The sequence below is a fragment of the Oncorhynchus kisutch genome, linkage group LG2 (genome assembly GCF_002021735.2).
Source record: "Oncorhynchus kisutch isolate 150728-3 linkage group LG2, Okis_V2, whole genome shotgun sequence".
Lineage (NCBI taxonomy): Eukaryota > Metazoa > Chordata > Actinopteri > Salmoniformes > Salmonidae > Oncorhynchus > Oncorhynchus kisutch.
In genome coordinates, this window is record NC_034175.2 from 38054439 (window position 1) to 38070387 (window position 15949).

At 43.0% G+C, this 15949-nt stretch overlaps 1 protein-coding gene across 1 annotated transcript; it reads left to right on the plus strand.

Moving 5' to 3' along the window:
* Positions 1-252: 252 nt before the first annotated feature.
* LOC109865567 (ATP-dependent RNA helicase DDX18-like) lies at positions 253-12957 on the plus strand. Its single transcript, XM_020453852.2, has 14 exons — positions 253-557; positions 3590-3775; positions 3940-4197; positions 6880-7015; positions 8887-8987; positions 9105-9304; positions 9499-9613; positions 9736-9875; positions 10255-10416; positions 11023-11175; positions 11320-11433; positions 11585-11641; positions 11866-12043; positions 12236-12957. The coding sequence occupies exons 1-14, from the start codon at positions 452-454 to the stop codon at positions 12379-12381; spliced, it is 2052 nt and encodes a 683-aa protein (XP_020309441.1). The 5' UTR covers positions 253-451; the 3' UTR covers positions 12382-12957.
* Positions 12958-15949: the final 2992 nt, after the last annotated feature.

Here is a 15949-nt window from a genome sequence, read left to right on the forward strand (position 1 = left end):
CAGAGCTGTTGCCAGAGAATTTAATGTTAATTTCTCTACCATAAATCACCCAGCATCGTTTTAGAGAATTTAGCAGTAAGTCCAATCGGCATCACAACCGCAGACCACGTGTATGGCGTCGCAGGCGTGGAAGGAAGCTAACGTAATTTTACTGCATTATAGCAAATGTTTTATTGAACCTTTATTTAACTAGGCAAGTCAGTTAAGAACAAATTATTATTTAATAGAGGTGGGGGATCCTGCTTCTGGATACAACAGGCTTGAGTACGCCTTTCGGCCTTGAACTTCAATGAAAGGGGGCAGTCGTTCTACCCTGGATAGTACAGACGATTTGCATTCTGGCAATATGAATGACAACCATAGGGTCCTATGTATTTTACAGTCAGGCAGGCAATAGTCTAGGCTAGAGGGGTCCTGAATTTCACACGCGTGTGTGCGCTCAGCTGCAAGCATGGCAGATCTTCAGATGAGGCTTCTTCGGCAGAAAATCCAGAAAAGAAGCGAAAAGAACAAAGAGCGAAAGCTACTTAATAAACAGAAACAAGAGGAAGATAATGGTAACTGTTTTTCGAGTATTGTAATCGTTGTCTACAAGTTGTATTGGCACTCGCCAACCTCGAAGCAAGGCTAGGTAGCTAAATATGTCTCTGGTGCGTGTTTTTGCGGGGTCATTTATTTTATATGTAACCTTTTTAACTATTGATGTCTCACGAAAATCACATATCATTTTAGTTGATACACGTAGTTAAATCACCGATTGTAATAACGTGATCCATTCCGTTAACTTGTTTCTAGTTAAGCTCGCTAACGTTACTGTTTATTTTGGTAGTTAACGTACTTTAGCTAGCTAACCTTAGCCATTAGCTAGTGAAACAAATCCTAGGTAATTTCGAAACATCGTTATGAATGACAGGTTTTGATACAGAGCTCTTTCCACTATTGATATCTTAGTTAAATAAATAAGGCAGCTAGATTACTTGCATCGCATTGATTGTGCGTAGTATAGCCAAATAAGACAATATTGGCCTAAAGCCCAGATGAAAGGATTAAAAAAATATATATATTACACGTTGGTATTAGAATTCACCGTAGAGAATGAGAACTGACAGGCTGCGAGCGTCAACAGCGTCATACGCTTCAAATTAGATGTAAAATCTATTTGTCTTGCATCTGCGCCAAGCAATGCGGATAAACTGTCAGAAGACTGCTTTTTTACAACTGGAATTGTAACATGTATAGTTACGGTGCGTTCATAAATGCACTCCGGCTATCTACTCCGATTTAAGAGCACTCATCTGAGTGTGCCAGGGCGCAGAATAACTGACTAGACCGGGCACACGCGTGCACCATCGCTCGCATGCTGATTTTGTCCAGAGGTGATAAGGATGTGCAGATCGAAATAGCAGAACGAACTCTGAACCACTTCTATTAATTTGGGGACATGTCGAAACTGATAAAACATTTAGCTAGCTAGCTTTCTTTTGCTAGTTTATTTGTTCTGGGATATAAACATTAGGTTGTTATTTTACCTGAAATGCATAAGGTCCTGTACCCCGACAACTAATCCACAGATAAAAGGGTAAAACTAGTTGTTAGTTTCTAGTAATCTTTCCTCCTTCAGTCTTCTTCGGACTTTATATTGCATTTGGCAACGAACTTTAAGGAGCATTGCCACCACCACCTGGAGTGTGGACCTCAGTTCAGCTTTCAATCACCCACGTGGGTATATGTGCCTAAAAACCAGTTTGCTTCAAAAATAGAACCAAGTTCTATTTTAGCACCTGCCTATGCAGATATGTGAGCAGTTTGGGTGAAATTATTGAATAATGTGTGTGTACATTTATGTAGCAACACAAATAGTGTGGTCAACGTGAGTAATTTACATATGTGCAACACAGGTTGAATATGACTAGGGTCAGTAGACATTGGTAAAATTAAATTGATTAAATTAAATTGTTGCCAACAGCAGTTAGTCACCAATGCCCTAAAAAAAACATGAAAACAGCCAAACCAGCTCTGCTAGGGTGAGTGAGGTGTTCTCTCTCTTGTGTCTGGGAGTAGCCTAGCCAAATTTAGCCAGTTAGTTTGGGTGCTTGACTGCCATTGTGAGTGTTGCTCAGAGTGCACACTGGATGCTCTGGTGGAGGAGTAGGGTTGATCTGAGCGTTCTGACCTCACGTCAACAGTCAAGCACCAAACCTAATTGGTTAGAGTTAGCTAGCTACTTCCAGACATTTATTTACCTTTATTTAAGACATAAATGAGAGACCACCTCACTGACCATTTTTCTCGCCCTAGCAGAGCTGGTTAGAATGTTTTTGTGTTATCTAGAGCTTTGGTGACTATGCTACTGATACCGGTCATATTCAACGGATGTTGCGTGTTCGTAAATGAATCAGTTATTCTGCATGCTGGAACACTCAGATGAGGGCGCTCTGAAATCGGAAATAGATAGCCAGAGTGTATTTACAAATGCACCCATAGAAAGAACGAGACTTAGCCAAATGCTTTATAAACTGCTAGGGTGTATTAGTTATAAACTCTCCTCACGTTCGTGGGCCAACATAACAGGAGGTAGGTACCGTGGCTACCGTAGGACTTAAGGTATAAGGTGAGTCAAACGGACCACAGAACAATAATTTACAAGGGGTACATAGCAAACATAAATTCAACTGTTTATTACGCCTTACATCATCTTCACGGAGTCTTGACCTGCTACTGGATGGGCAAGTGTAGCAACAATTTTTTTATAACTAACCTAAGATGGACCAGAGTCGGTTTCAAATTGAAGCAAATTAATCATAGTGGGCAGAAAAGGCAACGGTGGTGGACAGAGCCAAGCATGCGCTAGTGAGATCCTATTGGCATGTTTTATCATTTATTTGCATATTTACGTTAGGGAACGCCTACACTGAAATACGAGTGTGCGATCACCAAATTCGCTGTTGCAATCCTTCTAAATAACGCAGTCCTCTGGTACAGATTCAAATTTTGGAAACAGAACTTTATGGAGATCAAATGTTTCATTGATGAGGAAATTAGCAGAATGTTGGCCAAAATCCATCTCACTTCATCTTCTCCCACTGCCGGCAACTGGGCTTTCTCTCATCGCCATATTTGATTTTGAGTGGAAACCGGATGCTTTACATTTATACATCCAGTGAAATATCTGTGGCATCTGTCTTCCGTTTACACACAGGTGTTCGGAGACGTAGATAGCTCATTAGCACAGGTAGTCCATTCTCTTACATATTTTTCCCGTAAGCATGCTATAATATGGAAATATCGCCGTGCGGGAACCTTAACTCTATAAAGTTGTGTATCAATTTAACCTTTTTTGTTTTTTGAAAATTATTTATTGCCGATAACATGCATGTTAATGCTCAGACCGAGCGTCGCACCTCTTAACAAAACTCCCCTACAGAAGATGCCTTCATCCAATGACTTATGTAATAGAACGGAGTCAAGGGCTAGCTTGTAGTGCTTGCTCGCTAGCTAGTCAATGTTACTAGTTGAATGATAGCCTCCTTTGCCTGGTTGATGATGTCATTTAAAAAAATAATAATAATAATAATCTGTGTATTCACAGGTGACGCAAACAGACTTCCAGAGGAGCGTTGTGATGAAACGAGTCACGGGGCCACAGCAATTTCAAAGCCACCGAATGCCAAACCCACAAAGAAGCCACAAATACAGAAGAATGTGTCTGCAGAGGTGAACACAGAAGAAAAATCTGTCAAGATGAAAAGGAAGCTCAAAACTGCTGAATCGCCAGGTAATGTGACTATTCAGTAATTTCTTAAAATTGTTGTAGCTAGGATTTGAGATTCTGATTATTACTCCCCCTTTCAAGAAGGCCGGGGTAAATGGCTAAGTGCCGGTTTACCAAGTCCTTTAATGTTTTCCTTATCAAAGTATTTTTATGTGGTTCTAACATAGGTGTGAAAAAAGCCAAGAAGGATGAGGCAGATGATGAGGAGGATATGGAGGAAGAGAGGGGGTTGACTGTGACTGAGGACGATGCTGATCAGACAGACAAACCCACACCGCCTCTTGAAGGGGCAGAGGCTGGAGAGGAGGAGGAAGATGATGATGACGAGGAGGATGAAGAGGGAAGTGAAGATGAGGCGGAAAAGGGGGAAGGAGAGAAGTTTGGGGATGAGGAAGATGGACCAGAGCTCCCAACTGGCTTGACAGGTATTCACTGTTCAATGACATAGGTCAGAGGCCTTTACACTACCAAATGTTGGCCTTGTCAACTGTGAATGTTATCTGTAGCAGTAATTTCTCAGTATTAGATATGGCCCATGAACTATTTACAATTTAGCCTCTGCTAGCATACAAATATGTATAGTATTCTGTATTTATCCATGATCTGCTTGGTAACCATGGTCTTTTACTTTAGGTCAAGGATGAGGGTGGGGGCCACAAAAAAACTGAATTGTTCATGGGGGACTGTAGTTGCTCGCAGGTCTGCATGCCCCCCTTCCACCACATTGTGCGCAAACCATTTTAGCAACCCGCCTCTTAACATTGGAGATTAAAAAAAAATAGCTTTAGAGTTAACTTTCTTCAAACCCGCCAAATTTCTGCACATTTTGCCATGGGGCAGAGAGAAGATATTACAGTTTTATTACTAATTTCATGCAGTTCTACTCATTTTTCCATGGGGTGGAGAGAAATGTTTGCAGTTTTATGACCTACAAAATCAGTGGGTAATTTGACCATGACTACTAAGTTTAGATAGCTCCAGGTAAATGTTGCGATTCTTCAGCTAAGTCTGCAAATAGCACTGTTGGGTGATTTAATAAATAACTATATATATATATTTTAAATCGTAATGAATCAATCATGTCATAACACTCTTAGCAAAATATTTTCTTTAATTTACAATCTGTAGAAAGTACTAGAATAGAAAGATTCAGAACTTTGCAACAGCACAGTTGAACTATATGGCAAATCTAAATCGACTGGATGGTGTTCAGAGATAGATATGAGGGGTTGAGCTGAAGGGTGGGACAAAAAATAACAAGACAACGAATGTAAAATATACTGTCTGTAAAAGATATATATATATATAAAGCTTGAAGTAGAAGCCTAAGTGTTGTCGAATAGTTTCCTCAATTAGTTGAGGTGTTAGGGTTAAGGGAAAATAATAAAGGAATGGAATTTCTCTCTCTATCACAGTGCATTTGGAAAATATTCACTCCTTTACCTTTTCCACATTTTGTTACGTTACAGCCTTATTCTAAAATTGATTAAATACATTTAAAAACTCAGTAATCTACACACACTGCCCCATAATGACAAAGTGAAAACATGTTTGTTAGAAAATGTTGCACATTTATTAAAAATAAAAACACCTGATTTACATAAATATTCATCCCCTTTGCTATGAGACTCGGAATTGAGTTTAGGTGCATCCTGTTTCCATTGATCATCCTTGAGATGTTTCTACAAGTTAATTGGAGTCCACCTGTGGTAAATTCAATTGATTGGACAGGATTCGGAAAGGCACACACCTGTCTATATAAGGTCCCACAGTTGACATTGCATGTCCGAGCAAAAATCAAGCCATGCGGTCAAAGGAAGTGACCGTAGAGCTCAGAGACAGGATTGTGTCGATGGCACAGATCAGGCCACGGGTAGCAAAACATTTCTGCAGCATTGACGGTCCCCAAGAACACAGTCCTCCATCATTCTTTGATGGAAGAAGTTTTGGAACCACCAAGACTCTTCCTAGAGCTGGCTGCCTGGCCAAACTGCGCAATCACTGTGGAGATGGGAGAACCTTCCAGAAGGACAACCATCTGTGCAGCACTCACACACCAATCAGGCCTTTATGGTAGAGTGGCCGGACGGAAGCCACTTCTCAGTAAAAGGCACATGACGGCTCACTTGGAGTTTGCCACAAATGACATAAAGGACTCTCAGACCATGAGTAACAAGATTCTCTGGTATGATGAAACCAAGATTGAACTCTTTGGCCTGAATACCAAGCGTCACATCTGGAGGAAACCTGGCACCATCCCTATGGTGAAGCATGGTGGTGGCAGCATCATGCTGTGGGTATGTTTTTCAGGGACTGGGAGACTAGTCAGGATCGAGGCAAAGTACAGAGAAATCATTTTTGAAAACCTGCTCCAGAGTCCAACAGGACAACAACCCGTAGCACATAGCCAAGACAATGCAGGAGTGGCTTTGGGACAAGTCTCTGAATGTCCTTGAATGGCCCAGTCAAAGCCTGGACTTGAACCCGATCAAACATCTCTGGAGAGACCTGAAAATAGCTGTGCAGCGATGCTTCCCATCCAACCTGACAGTGCTTGAGAGGATCTGCAGAGAAGAATGGGGGAAAAACTCCCCAAATACCGGTGCTGTAATCGCTGCCAAAGGTGCTTCAACATTGTACTGAATAAAGGGACTGAGAACGTTGGTAAATGTGATATTGTGTTTTTTATGAAATTGGCGATTCCTAAAAACCTGTTTTTGCTTTGACTTTATTGGGTATTGTGTGTAGATTGATTTAATAAATCAATCATACATTTTAGAATAAGGCTGTAACCTAACAAAAAGTGGAAAAAGTCTAGGGGTTCTGAATACTTCCATATTTACAAAAAATGTATATGGGGGATTGGAAATGATTTGACATTAATGGAAGCCACAATATATCTGCAATATTAAAGCTGATTCCAACAGTAAGTTGAGACCCCGACTGAGTTACTTAAAAAAAAAAAGGGATTCTTCAAGAGGGGTGGGGGTTGCGCCACCAGTTGCCCATTTAGGTAATCCTTGGTCAGTCTACTTGTGTTAGTGCTAGACTAGAGCCCTTCTATGCCAAACCCATTCAGGTTTGAACTCTTGTTTTCTGTTTCCCAGGTGCGTTTGAGGACACATCGTTTGCCTCTTTAGCCTCTCTGGTGAGCGAGAACACTCTAAAGGGTGTGAAGGAGATGGGCTTTGACCACATGACCGAGATCCAACACAAAAGCATCCGCCCCCTACTGGAGGGAAGGTAAGCCTACATTTGACATTTTATTAGCCAGAATTTCCACCTGTTAATTGTCCTCTACAAGGCTGACTGAAACAGAGCTCTAAAATCGTTCTAGGACTGTGGGTGTGGCTGTCATGACATATTGTCAGCCCATAATTGTAATGCAAATAACTGCCGTTCTCATAGTAATGAACCGTTTAATTAACATGAACATGTTTAGCATCTCTGGGCTTCCAGGCATACAAGCTGCTGATTTGATGTGCGCATTTGGAACATCTAAAAGTCTAATAAATCCAGTTAATATAGCCTACACCTTCACAATAAAATCCATTATTTCATTATGATAGGCCTATAAACGTGTGAATGTCTTAGAAATCAAAACATGGGCTGAATGATTCGACACTCTGCGCTTCCCGCGGGGGGTAGAGACAATTGCATTGCTGCTCTGCTGGTGTGGCAAATCAATGAGAGATGGAATTAAAAAGAAAATGAGAAAGGCTACAACGATCAAAAGCCAACAAGGTAGGCTCCTGTTTAGGCTGTAATCTGAATGGAGTTGTTTGTAGGTGAACATGAACTCATGTACACGCATACATTCATGCTAAACGCATCACAACTGTTGCTACAAGACTCTTGTACACTTGGCCCCATCCCACCCTTCCACAATACACGTGTTAATATTGGACAATAAATTGTGCCTTACTGTATTATACTCCAGCTAAAATGTGTATTATAAACTGGGTGGTTTGAGCCCTACCAGGGGTAGGACAAAAATGTAGTTTTACTGCTCTAATCACTTTGGTAACCAGTTTATAACAGCAATAAGGCTCCTCGGGGGTTTGTGATATATGGCCAATATACCACGGCTAAGTCTAGGCACTCCACGTTGCGTTGTACAAAAGATCATCCCGTAGCTGTGGTATATTGGCCATATACCACACCTCCTCAGGCCTTATTGCTTAATTATATTGTACTGCCATTTACTGTGTTTGCATTATCATTTCTTATTGTTACATTGTCGAAGGAATCTGCAAGTAAGCGTTTCGTTGGACGATCTATACCATGCGTATCCTGTACGTACCATTAATAAAACTTGAAACTAATATTAGGACGGTGAGAAACGCACTTAGCCTCAATTAGCTAGCTTCTCTCGGTTTGATGCAGTCAAGACGGGTAATATGTAAACGGATGGGATGATAAATAACTAGCAAGAAGTTAAGTCATTGCGGTCTCTCCCTCCTTGCCTGCTCTGAGCCTCCCGTGTCTTACCTACACATTCACACACACGACCTCCGCTCCCTAGTAGCCTACAGCTGCTCGCTCTATGCCTCTCTCTCCCTTTGTCCATAGCTCCAGTTTAATAAAGTAGCAGAACAATTGGCTTTTCTGTTGCTTCTGTCACTCGGAACAGACCGGGTCCGTAAGGGGAAAGGTTTGGTTGTCCTTTAGGTTATTTCGGTCCGGTTTTAAATATATGCATATTGGGTCCGGTGCTTTCCCGTGAACATTTTGAAACGGGGCCTCTAACTCCCATTACCATCTGTCCTCGTTCATGTTATTCCAATTCAATCATGAAGTTAGAGCGATTAGAGGGACAATGGAGCACTGAAAATCAGGCCATTAGTGAGGGCCATTTGCAAGTTTGATAGGCTACCCATCAATGCCATTTATTTGCGCAGTTTTGGGTGGGATTACTGTGACCAACAGAATGACTGCTTTCATGACTTGTGACTGCTGGTGTGGTGATAATATGGTCACTGCGACAGCCCTATCCAGGACTACCAAATGTTGCCAAATGGCATCCTAGAATCAGCCCTAACGGGACTGATAAACTGAGTAATGTTGTTTTTGGCTTGATCGATGACGTCCTTTGCTCTTCTGAATTTTTCTAGAGATATCCTGGCTGCTGCTAAGACCGGCAGTGGTAAAACCCTGGCCTTCCTCATCCCCTCCATCGAGCTCATCTACAAACTCAAGTTCATGCCCAGGAACGGTAAGATTAGTGAAGATATATAAATATGTTACCACAGTCTTTTTTGCACTGCTAACATCAAAGGCATAGGGTCTAGACCTCGCCTAAGACTCAACCCTGCTTCCCCACTATCCCCAGGCACGGGCGTGGTGATCCTGTCCCCAACACGCGAGTTGGCCATGCAGACGTATGGCGTGATGAAAGAGCTGATGACCCACCACGTGCACACCTTTGGCCTGATCATGGGCGGCAGCAACCGCACGGCCGAGGCCCAAAGGCTGGCCAACGGTGTCAACATCCTGGTGGCCACACCCGGCAGACTGCTGGACCACCTGCAGGTAATGATGATGATAAGAACGGTACATTTAGTAAAATCCTTTTCATAAATTTCTGTCAAAGTGGGGACTAGGGTAATTTTGACAGGATTGGATTGTGTAACTTTTCAGTGTAGGTTACTTATTTTACAGAAGGAATTTTGCATTTAGCCCTGGCTCTCTTCATTTCTTTCTCCCCACAACCTTGCTCTCTGTAGAATACTGCTGGCTTCATGTATAAGAACCTCCAGTGTCTGATCATTGACGAAGCCGACCGTATCCTGGAGGTCGGCTTCGAGGAGGAACTGAAGCAGATCATCAAACTCCTGCCAAGTATGTACCCGCATCATGGCCATAACCAACCTTACATATACTGTACCATGGAGTTTGGTGTTGCTATTTGTCTTGTGTGTATGTCTAACTCCCAATGTCTAACATCATGCATTGATCCTCAGAGCGGAGGCAGACCATGCTGTTCTCGGCCACCCAGACCCGTAAGGTGGAGGACCTGGCCCGTATCTCCCTGAAGAAGGAGCCCCTCTACGTGGGCGTGGACGACAACAAGGACAACGCCACCGTGGATGGCCTTGAACAGGTAAACAAAATGACTCACTGCTGCAGAGTGTGACTATAAGTTAAGTACATTGCCTTCAGTTGCCCCAAGACATTAACTGAAAGTAGCAAAGCTTTAATGTTTTTTTGTTAGTTGCCTTGACAGTTGGTTTTGGAGCGCCAAAAATTCAAACGTGCAGGCCGTTCAGCGGGGTTTGGCCTGTAGTGGCTCTGTCCTTTCCTGTACTGTCTGCTAGATAGAAGTGGGGTGGTTTTGAGACCCTGCCAGGTCTCCACCACGGCAAGTTTACAGTTAAACCTCACACATCAATTACAATATGCACTTGACAGGTTTGTGGTTCTCTGCTTTTCTCTGGTGCATCGGGGGTGGCCTGATATGTAAACTTTGTCTTGGTTGCCAGGGCTATGTGGTGTGTCCGTCTGAGAAGCGCTTCATGCTACTCTTCACCTTCTTGAAGAAGAACCGTAAGAAGAAGCTGATGGTGTTCTTCTCCTCCTGCATGTCGGTCAAGTTCCACTACGAGCTGCTCAACTACATCGACCTGCCCGTCATGGCCATCCACGTGAGTTGTCACCTTTCAGTCTAGCAGAACGAAAAATGGGTTTCTCTGGGAAAGGTTCAGATAGTACCTCCCCGTTTCTGACCGTTCGTATGTTTTAGTGTTTGCTGAAACTGACCTGACTCACTTTATTAGCTTGTTTCGGGAAGTTATTTGGAGCCCTTTTGAGTAAAAAAAAAAAGACACTCAACCCATATACATCACTGGTGATTAATTACGCCGGCTCTAAAATATGATTAATCTCAGTGTCTCTAGTAACAACAATGTAGTTCCAAGGCAAGCAACAGATTGCAGGCTACACTCTGTGTCAGTAGTCTTCGGATGATTATCTGGCTCAATTTGAGCTCTGCTACATTGATCCCCAGTCTGACCCCACAAGGCATTCTCTCTCTCATGGGTCTGCTGTGGAGACAACTGGTACATCCACACTTGGATCTTAAGGCCTTGTACCACGATAACACATCTTATGATATGACCAAATCTTGCGCAATAGGATTTAACACGAACATGTACTGTCAAATTCTGTGCGGTTCAGCAATGGCATCTTATCCTATGTGGGCAATGCTGTCTGGCTGACATCTAATCAACTGTTTTTCTTTTATCTCTCAGGGGAAGCAAAAGCAGACGAAGCGTACCACCACCTTCTTCCAGTTCTGTAACGCTGACTCTGGCATCCTGTTGTGTACCGATGTGGCGGCCAGAGGCCTGGACATCCCCGAGGTGGACTGGATCGTACAGTATGACCCCCCAGATGACCCCAAGGTACCTAGTACCTAAGTTTGAGACACTTATTATGTATCTTTGACACTATTGAGTAATAACCCTTAGTCTATAAGCATCTCCAGCCAATGCCTCTGTGAAGCATTAACATCTGTTTCCCTCATTATTATTTCTTTCTTATCCTAGGAATACATCCACAGGGTCGGCAGAACAGCTCGCGGGATCAATGGCATAGGCCACGCCCTCCTGATCCTACGGCCAGAGGAGTTGGGCTTCCTGCGCTTCCTCAAACAGGCCAAGGTAAGACCCTAACCCAACCATCTCTAACCTTACCTCAACCCAGCTCTTAACAGTAAAACAAGAAAAAAATGCAACTGAAAGATGGCTAATCAGCAGTGATGAATTATGTTTTATAAACGAAATGTTACATTTTGTTTCCCTCCTGCCTCAGGTTCCTTTGAGTGAGTTTGAATTCTCTTGGGCGAAGATCTCTGATATCCAGGGTCAGGTAAGACATGCATCCACATTTGATTTCTGCATGTGAACCAGGGCTAAGTGACGTAACGTCTGTGATATAGTGGACTACAGCGGCGAATTAATTGATATGGTGAAATGATAAACGTCCTCCTGTGAACAGGAGTTAGCTTCTGTGACTTTAGCGAAATTATCTGACACGCCTTAAAATCCCAATGACAAATTCACACAAAGGTCTTCACATTTTGTTCTTTGAAGCTGGGGAAATTGATTGAGAAGAACTACTACCTGCACAAGTCAGCCCAGGAGGCCTACAAGTCCTACGTGCGGGCGTACGACTCTCATTCGCTCAAAGCAATCTACAGCGTCAACACGCTCAACCTCCCCATGGTGGCGCTCTCCTTCGGCTTCAAAGTGCCCCCCTACGTCGACCTCAGTATCCTTTTTCTACGGCAACGACCTAGGCGTACTTTCACCAATGTCGTTCAAAGTGTTGCGTCGCCTTATCTATTCGTGGTCATGACTTTTGCAAAACTAATGATGCATAGTAATTATAGTGTACTTATTTATCATTACCTAATTGGTCAGTTCAGTACGGTGTTTCCTTTAACCCAGCACTCCGCTCCAGACGTCCACAGCAAAGGAGGACTGAAGATGACGAAGAGGGGTGGGGGCGGCGGCTTCGGCTACCAGAAGGGCAAGGGCGCTCACAAAGCCAAGATCTTCAAGCACGTCAACAAAGGCAAGGGGGACAAAAGGCAATTCTCTCGCTAGCCTGCGGTCCTTGGGGGACATTACAAAATGGCTTCCTGACCTGGACTCACTCTCTGTCCAGAGACCGATCTATTAGCCTGTTACTGGGCATCGTGTCTCGCTCCCTATTTGTGTGTGAAAGACCAGTCTGTTGAGTCGCCACTAGTTACCACAGCCACAAAGTCATTAACCTCGCTTATTTATTTTCTTAAAATCAGATTTTAAATCTAACCTAACCACACTGCTAACCTTATGCCTAACCTTTAAATTAAGACTAATAGCAAATGTTTGTGTTCATAAATTTTTACAACATAGCCAATTTCGACTTTGTTGCTGTGGTAACTAGTTTCTTGTAAGGGGGCTCAATTGTTTTTCTCCAATGTCTCAGCCTGTCTTTCTCTGAACAGGTATTTTGTAGTGACGGGGCTTGTGGGCTCATACCGTTCTGAGGACAGCCCTTGCATTCCTTTCCTCACAGCAGATGTGGATTTTTACTGTAGATTCTCTTTGATATGAGTATGCAGCACTGTACATTGATTTGCATTATTTTCCTCTTCTACTGGCCAATTTAAAAAAAATAAAAAATATACACCCACACTGTTGGCAAACTCTTCCCATTTGTATACAGTTAAAAAATATAAAATGTAAGTATATTTATGGAGCCCTTTCCGTTATAGGCACAAAATGTATCAACACAGGACTAAGTATTAGTGCACTTGTGACCTTTTAATAATTATAGGTAGGGTATTGCAACCAATTTCCATAACAAAGGTAATGGCACACTGTTTTCTGAATTTGAGTAACATCACAGCATTGAAGAGCTGGTCCTGCCCGCTGAGCAAATGGTTGTAGTGACAGGGGAGTTCCACATGGGGGCGTGGTATTCAAGCACTCGTGTGATTTACAGGTAACTGCCAAAATAATAAACGCTTCAGTAAATGAGGGATACAAAGTATTGAAAGCAGGTTTTTCTACCGGTGTGGTTCCTGAGTTAAGTAAGCATTTAACATCCCATCATGCTTAGGGTGATGTACAAAAGAAACGTGTGAGTAATAATAAGAATGGTTGCAGAGGAACGCCAGACGTCGCGTTCATCAACCGATGGTTGCGTGCCACATCGACTGCTGTCGGGCACCAGGTTGCTATAACGTGGTAAGCTGATACATAAATGACCTATCCATATTGATCGAAAGTTCTGACATGCGTCGGCAATGTCTAAGCAGAGGAGCGCGACCGTTATGACTTATGCTCTCGCCCCTAACTGGTTCCTGTTTCATTACATTTGTCTGACTTTTCTCATAAAGGTCACACTCCCATCTCCCTCTACAGTTGCTCTTGTCACATGACGGCTCACCTTCATCAATGCCATAAACTTGTCATAAACCATCAAATCACTCATGTTTGATGCAACAGTGTTACGTCCATGATACAGTGAGCCTGTGGCATACATGTTTTACATTATACCTACAACCTATTGACACGAGTATTTGCTGGGAGAACCTTCTTTTTTCTTTTTTTTTTTGGTAACCCTATGTTGCTGTGAGTGAACCTTACTATTTACAGTATGTCCAATAGGGAGTGCTTATGAAGACTATGCTATGTAAAGCCTTTAAAAATTGTAATTTTCTTTAAAGTGGGACCAATAAGGACATGGCGCAATAGGCCTACTACTGTTGGGTGCTACTGGTCTGTGCAGTTAAGATTCCAGTACCATGAGGAAAGCTGTTAGGCAGGAAGCATCCTTTTCTGATGGTGCACACACTCCCTCATGCAGCTGCCAGCCAAATCATGAGACGCAAGTTCAGCCTGTCACTATCTGGCATACAAGGCTTACCAGAAAAGTTTCCGCTCTGCGTACAATCTCAAATGGGCACAGTTTAGGCATCTGTTTTGATTTGTTTTCCTAAGTGTCGTGCCGTAATTCTTTCACACTGGCAAAGACATGTATGGACCAACTATCTTCAGCCATTATGACACAACTCACGCCCACTCAAAAGATTGAAGAACATTGTGTAATTTGAATGCTTGAGAAATTCATAATAAGGAAGAGTTGAGAGGTAGTATTACAAGTAAGATCTTTTAACAACTGTCATTGTACAATACTATACCTGGGTCAAATACATAACTACTGCAATATTTTTTGGTTTGCCTGGCACATAGTATCATTTCCAATCTCCCAAAATTGCAAACACCAAGCGTAATCATGTTCTTTAGCTAATTAAAGTAATCAGCTGTTCCACAATGAGATGAGTAAAGTTCTGTCCTTTTGTGACCGTTTTGTTCCCAGGCCTCTTTGTGACAGGTGGCACATCTGCATGTTGCTGCACCAGTTCTACAGAGGCAGCCAATGGAGAACAACCACACTGTCACTGTTACGGAGGCACAGCCAAGCAGCTCCATTAGCTTTACCCATCTGTTCTAGTCAGTTGTCCCCAGATTGAGCAATACAACTTTATGAGTTGCGTCAGAAGGAATGTATTCACGCCACAGTTTTTAGAGCGGTTCCCATGTCAATATGGGAGGCACAATGAGTTGAAATCCCTGGCAGCCGCCATCTAAACAAAGCAGTAGACACTTTACACAACGGCTTGCATTGTATGTCACACTCTCCTGACGTGGCCTTTGGCACTGACCACACATTTGTTTACAGCTTGAGACAACTTGTCCTTAATGTGATTTAGGATAGTGTTAAGGACCCTATCAGGTAGGTCAGTGGGACAGTCTCATAATGAGATTCTGTTCATATCAAATCATTGACCTGAAGTATCTCTTGGTGCTGTTGTAGATGGTGCTGTGAAGTCCAGGTGAAGATGGGGGTTTGGAGCTGTAGGGCAGGGTTGACCTCCATCGAAGGCTTTGTTGGGGTCAAGTCCCCCCTCCCATTCCCCAAATGGCCTCCCCTTGAGACTCTGGGTCCTCCTTGTCAAGCTCTACCACATACTCTTGTCTTGTGAAAGTACCATTTATCTAATGGGATGGGGTGACAAGGAATGGGGGGGTGGTGGTCCTGAGTGGAAACCCTCGTACACAAAAGCACTGTACACGTAGGGCTGACACAATTACTGTACAACTGTGTAACCAATGTTTATGGATGAAGGCTGTAAAATTGTATAAAACATTTTTTGGGGGCAAGAACAGCTGACTGAAGACTGGACAGCCGGGCATTCGTGCAGTTGAGTCTGTTTCTGCACTGCTGTAACATGGACTCTAAAGTAATATAACGAAACTTTGGAGAAACTTTGTTTTGTTCCTTGCTAAAACAAGCACGGTGTTATAAGGCTTTGGTTGCCTAGACAATGACCCCTCCCCCTGCAGCAGAAGCACATGCAGTCAGGAATGGTGGAGAGAAGGAAATGTGCATCTTGAATTTTTGTTGAACTGTTATTACAATGACCACAGTCATTTAGATGACCATTAACCGTCATCCAAAATTCCAGGACCGTTACAGCCCTATTGTACTGACATGTTTTTTTTTTTATATCCAATGTCAGGGAGAGCATTTGGGTCTTCTCGGAAATGACCGGATGGCTGTCTTCTGCCAGGCGAGCACAATGAAAAGGGAGGACTTTTGCACAATGCCACCAGTTCG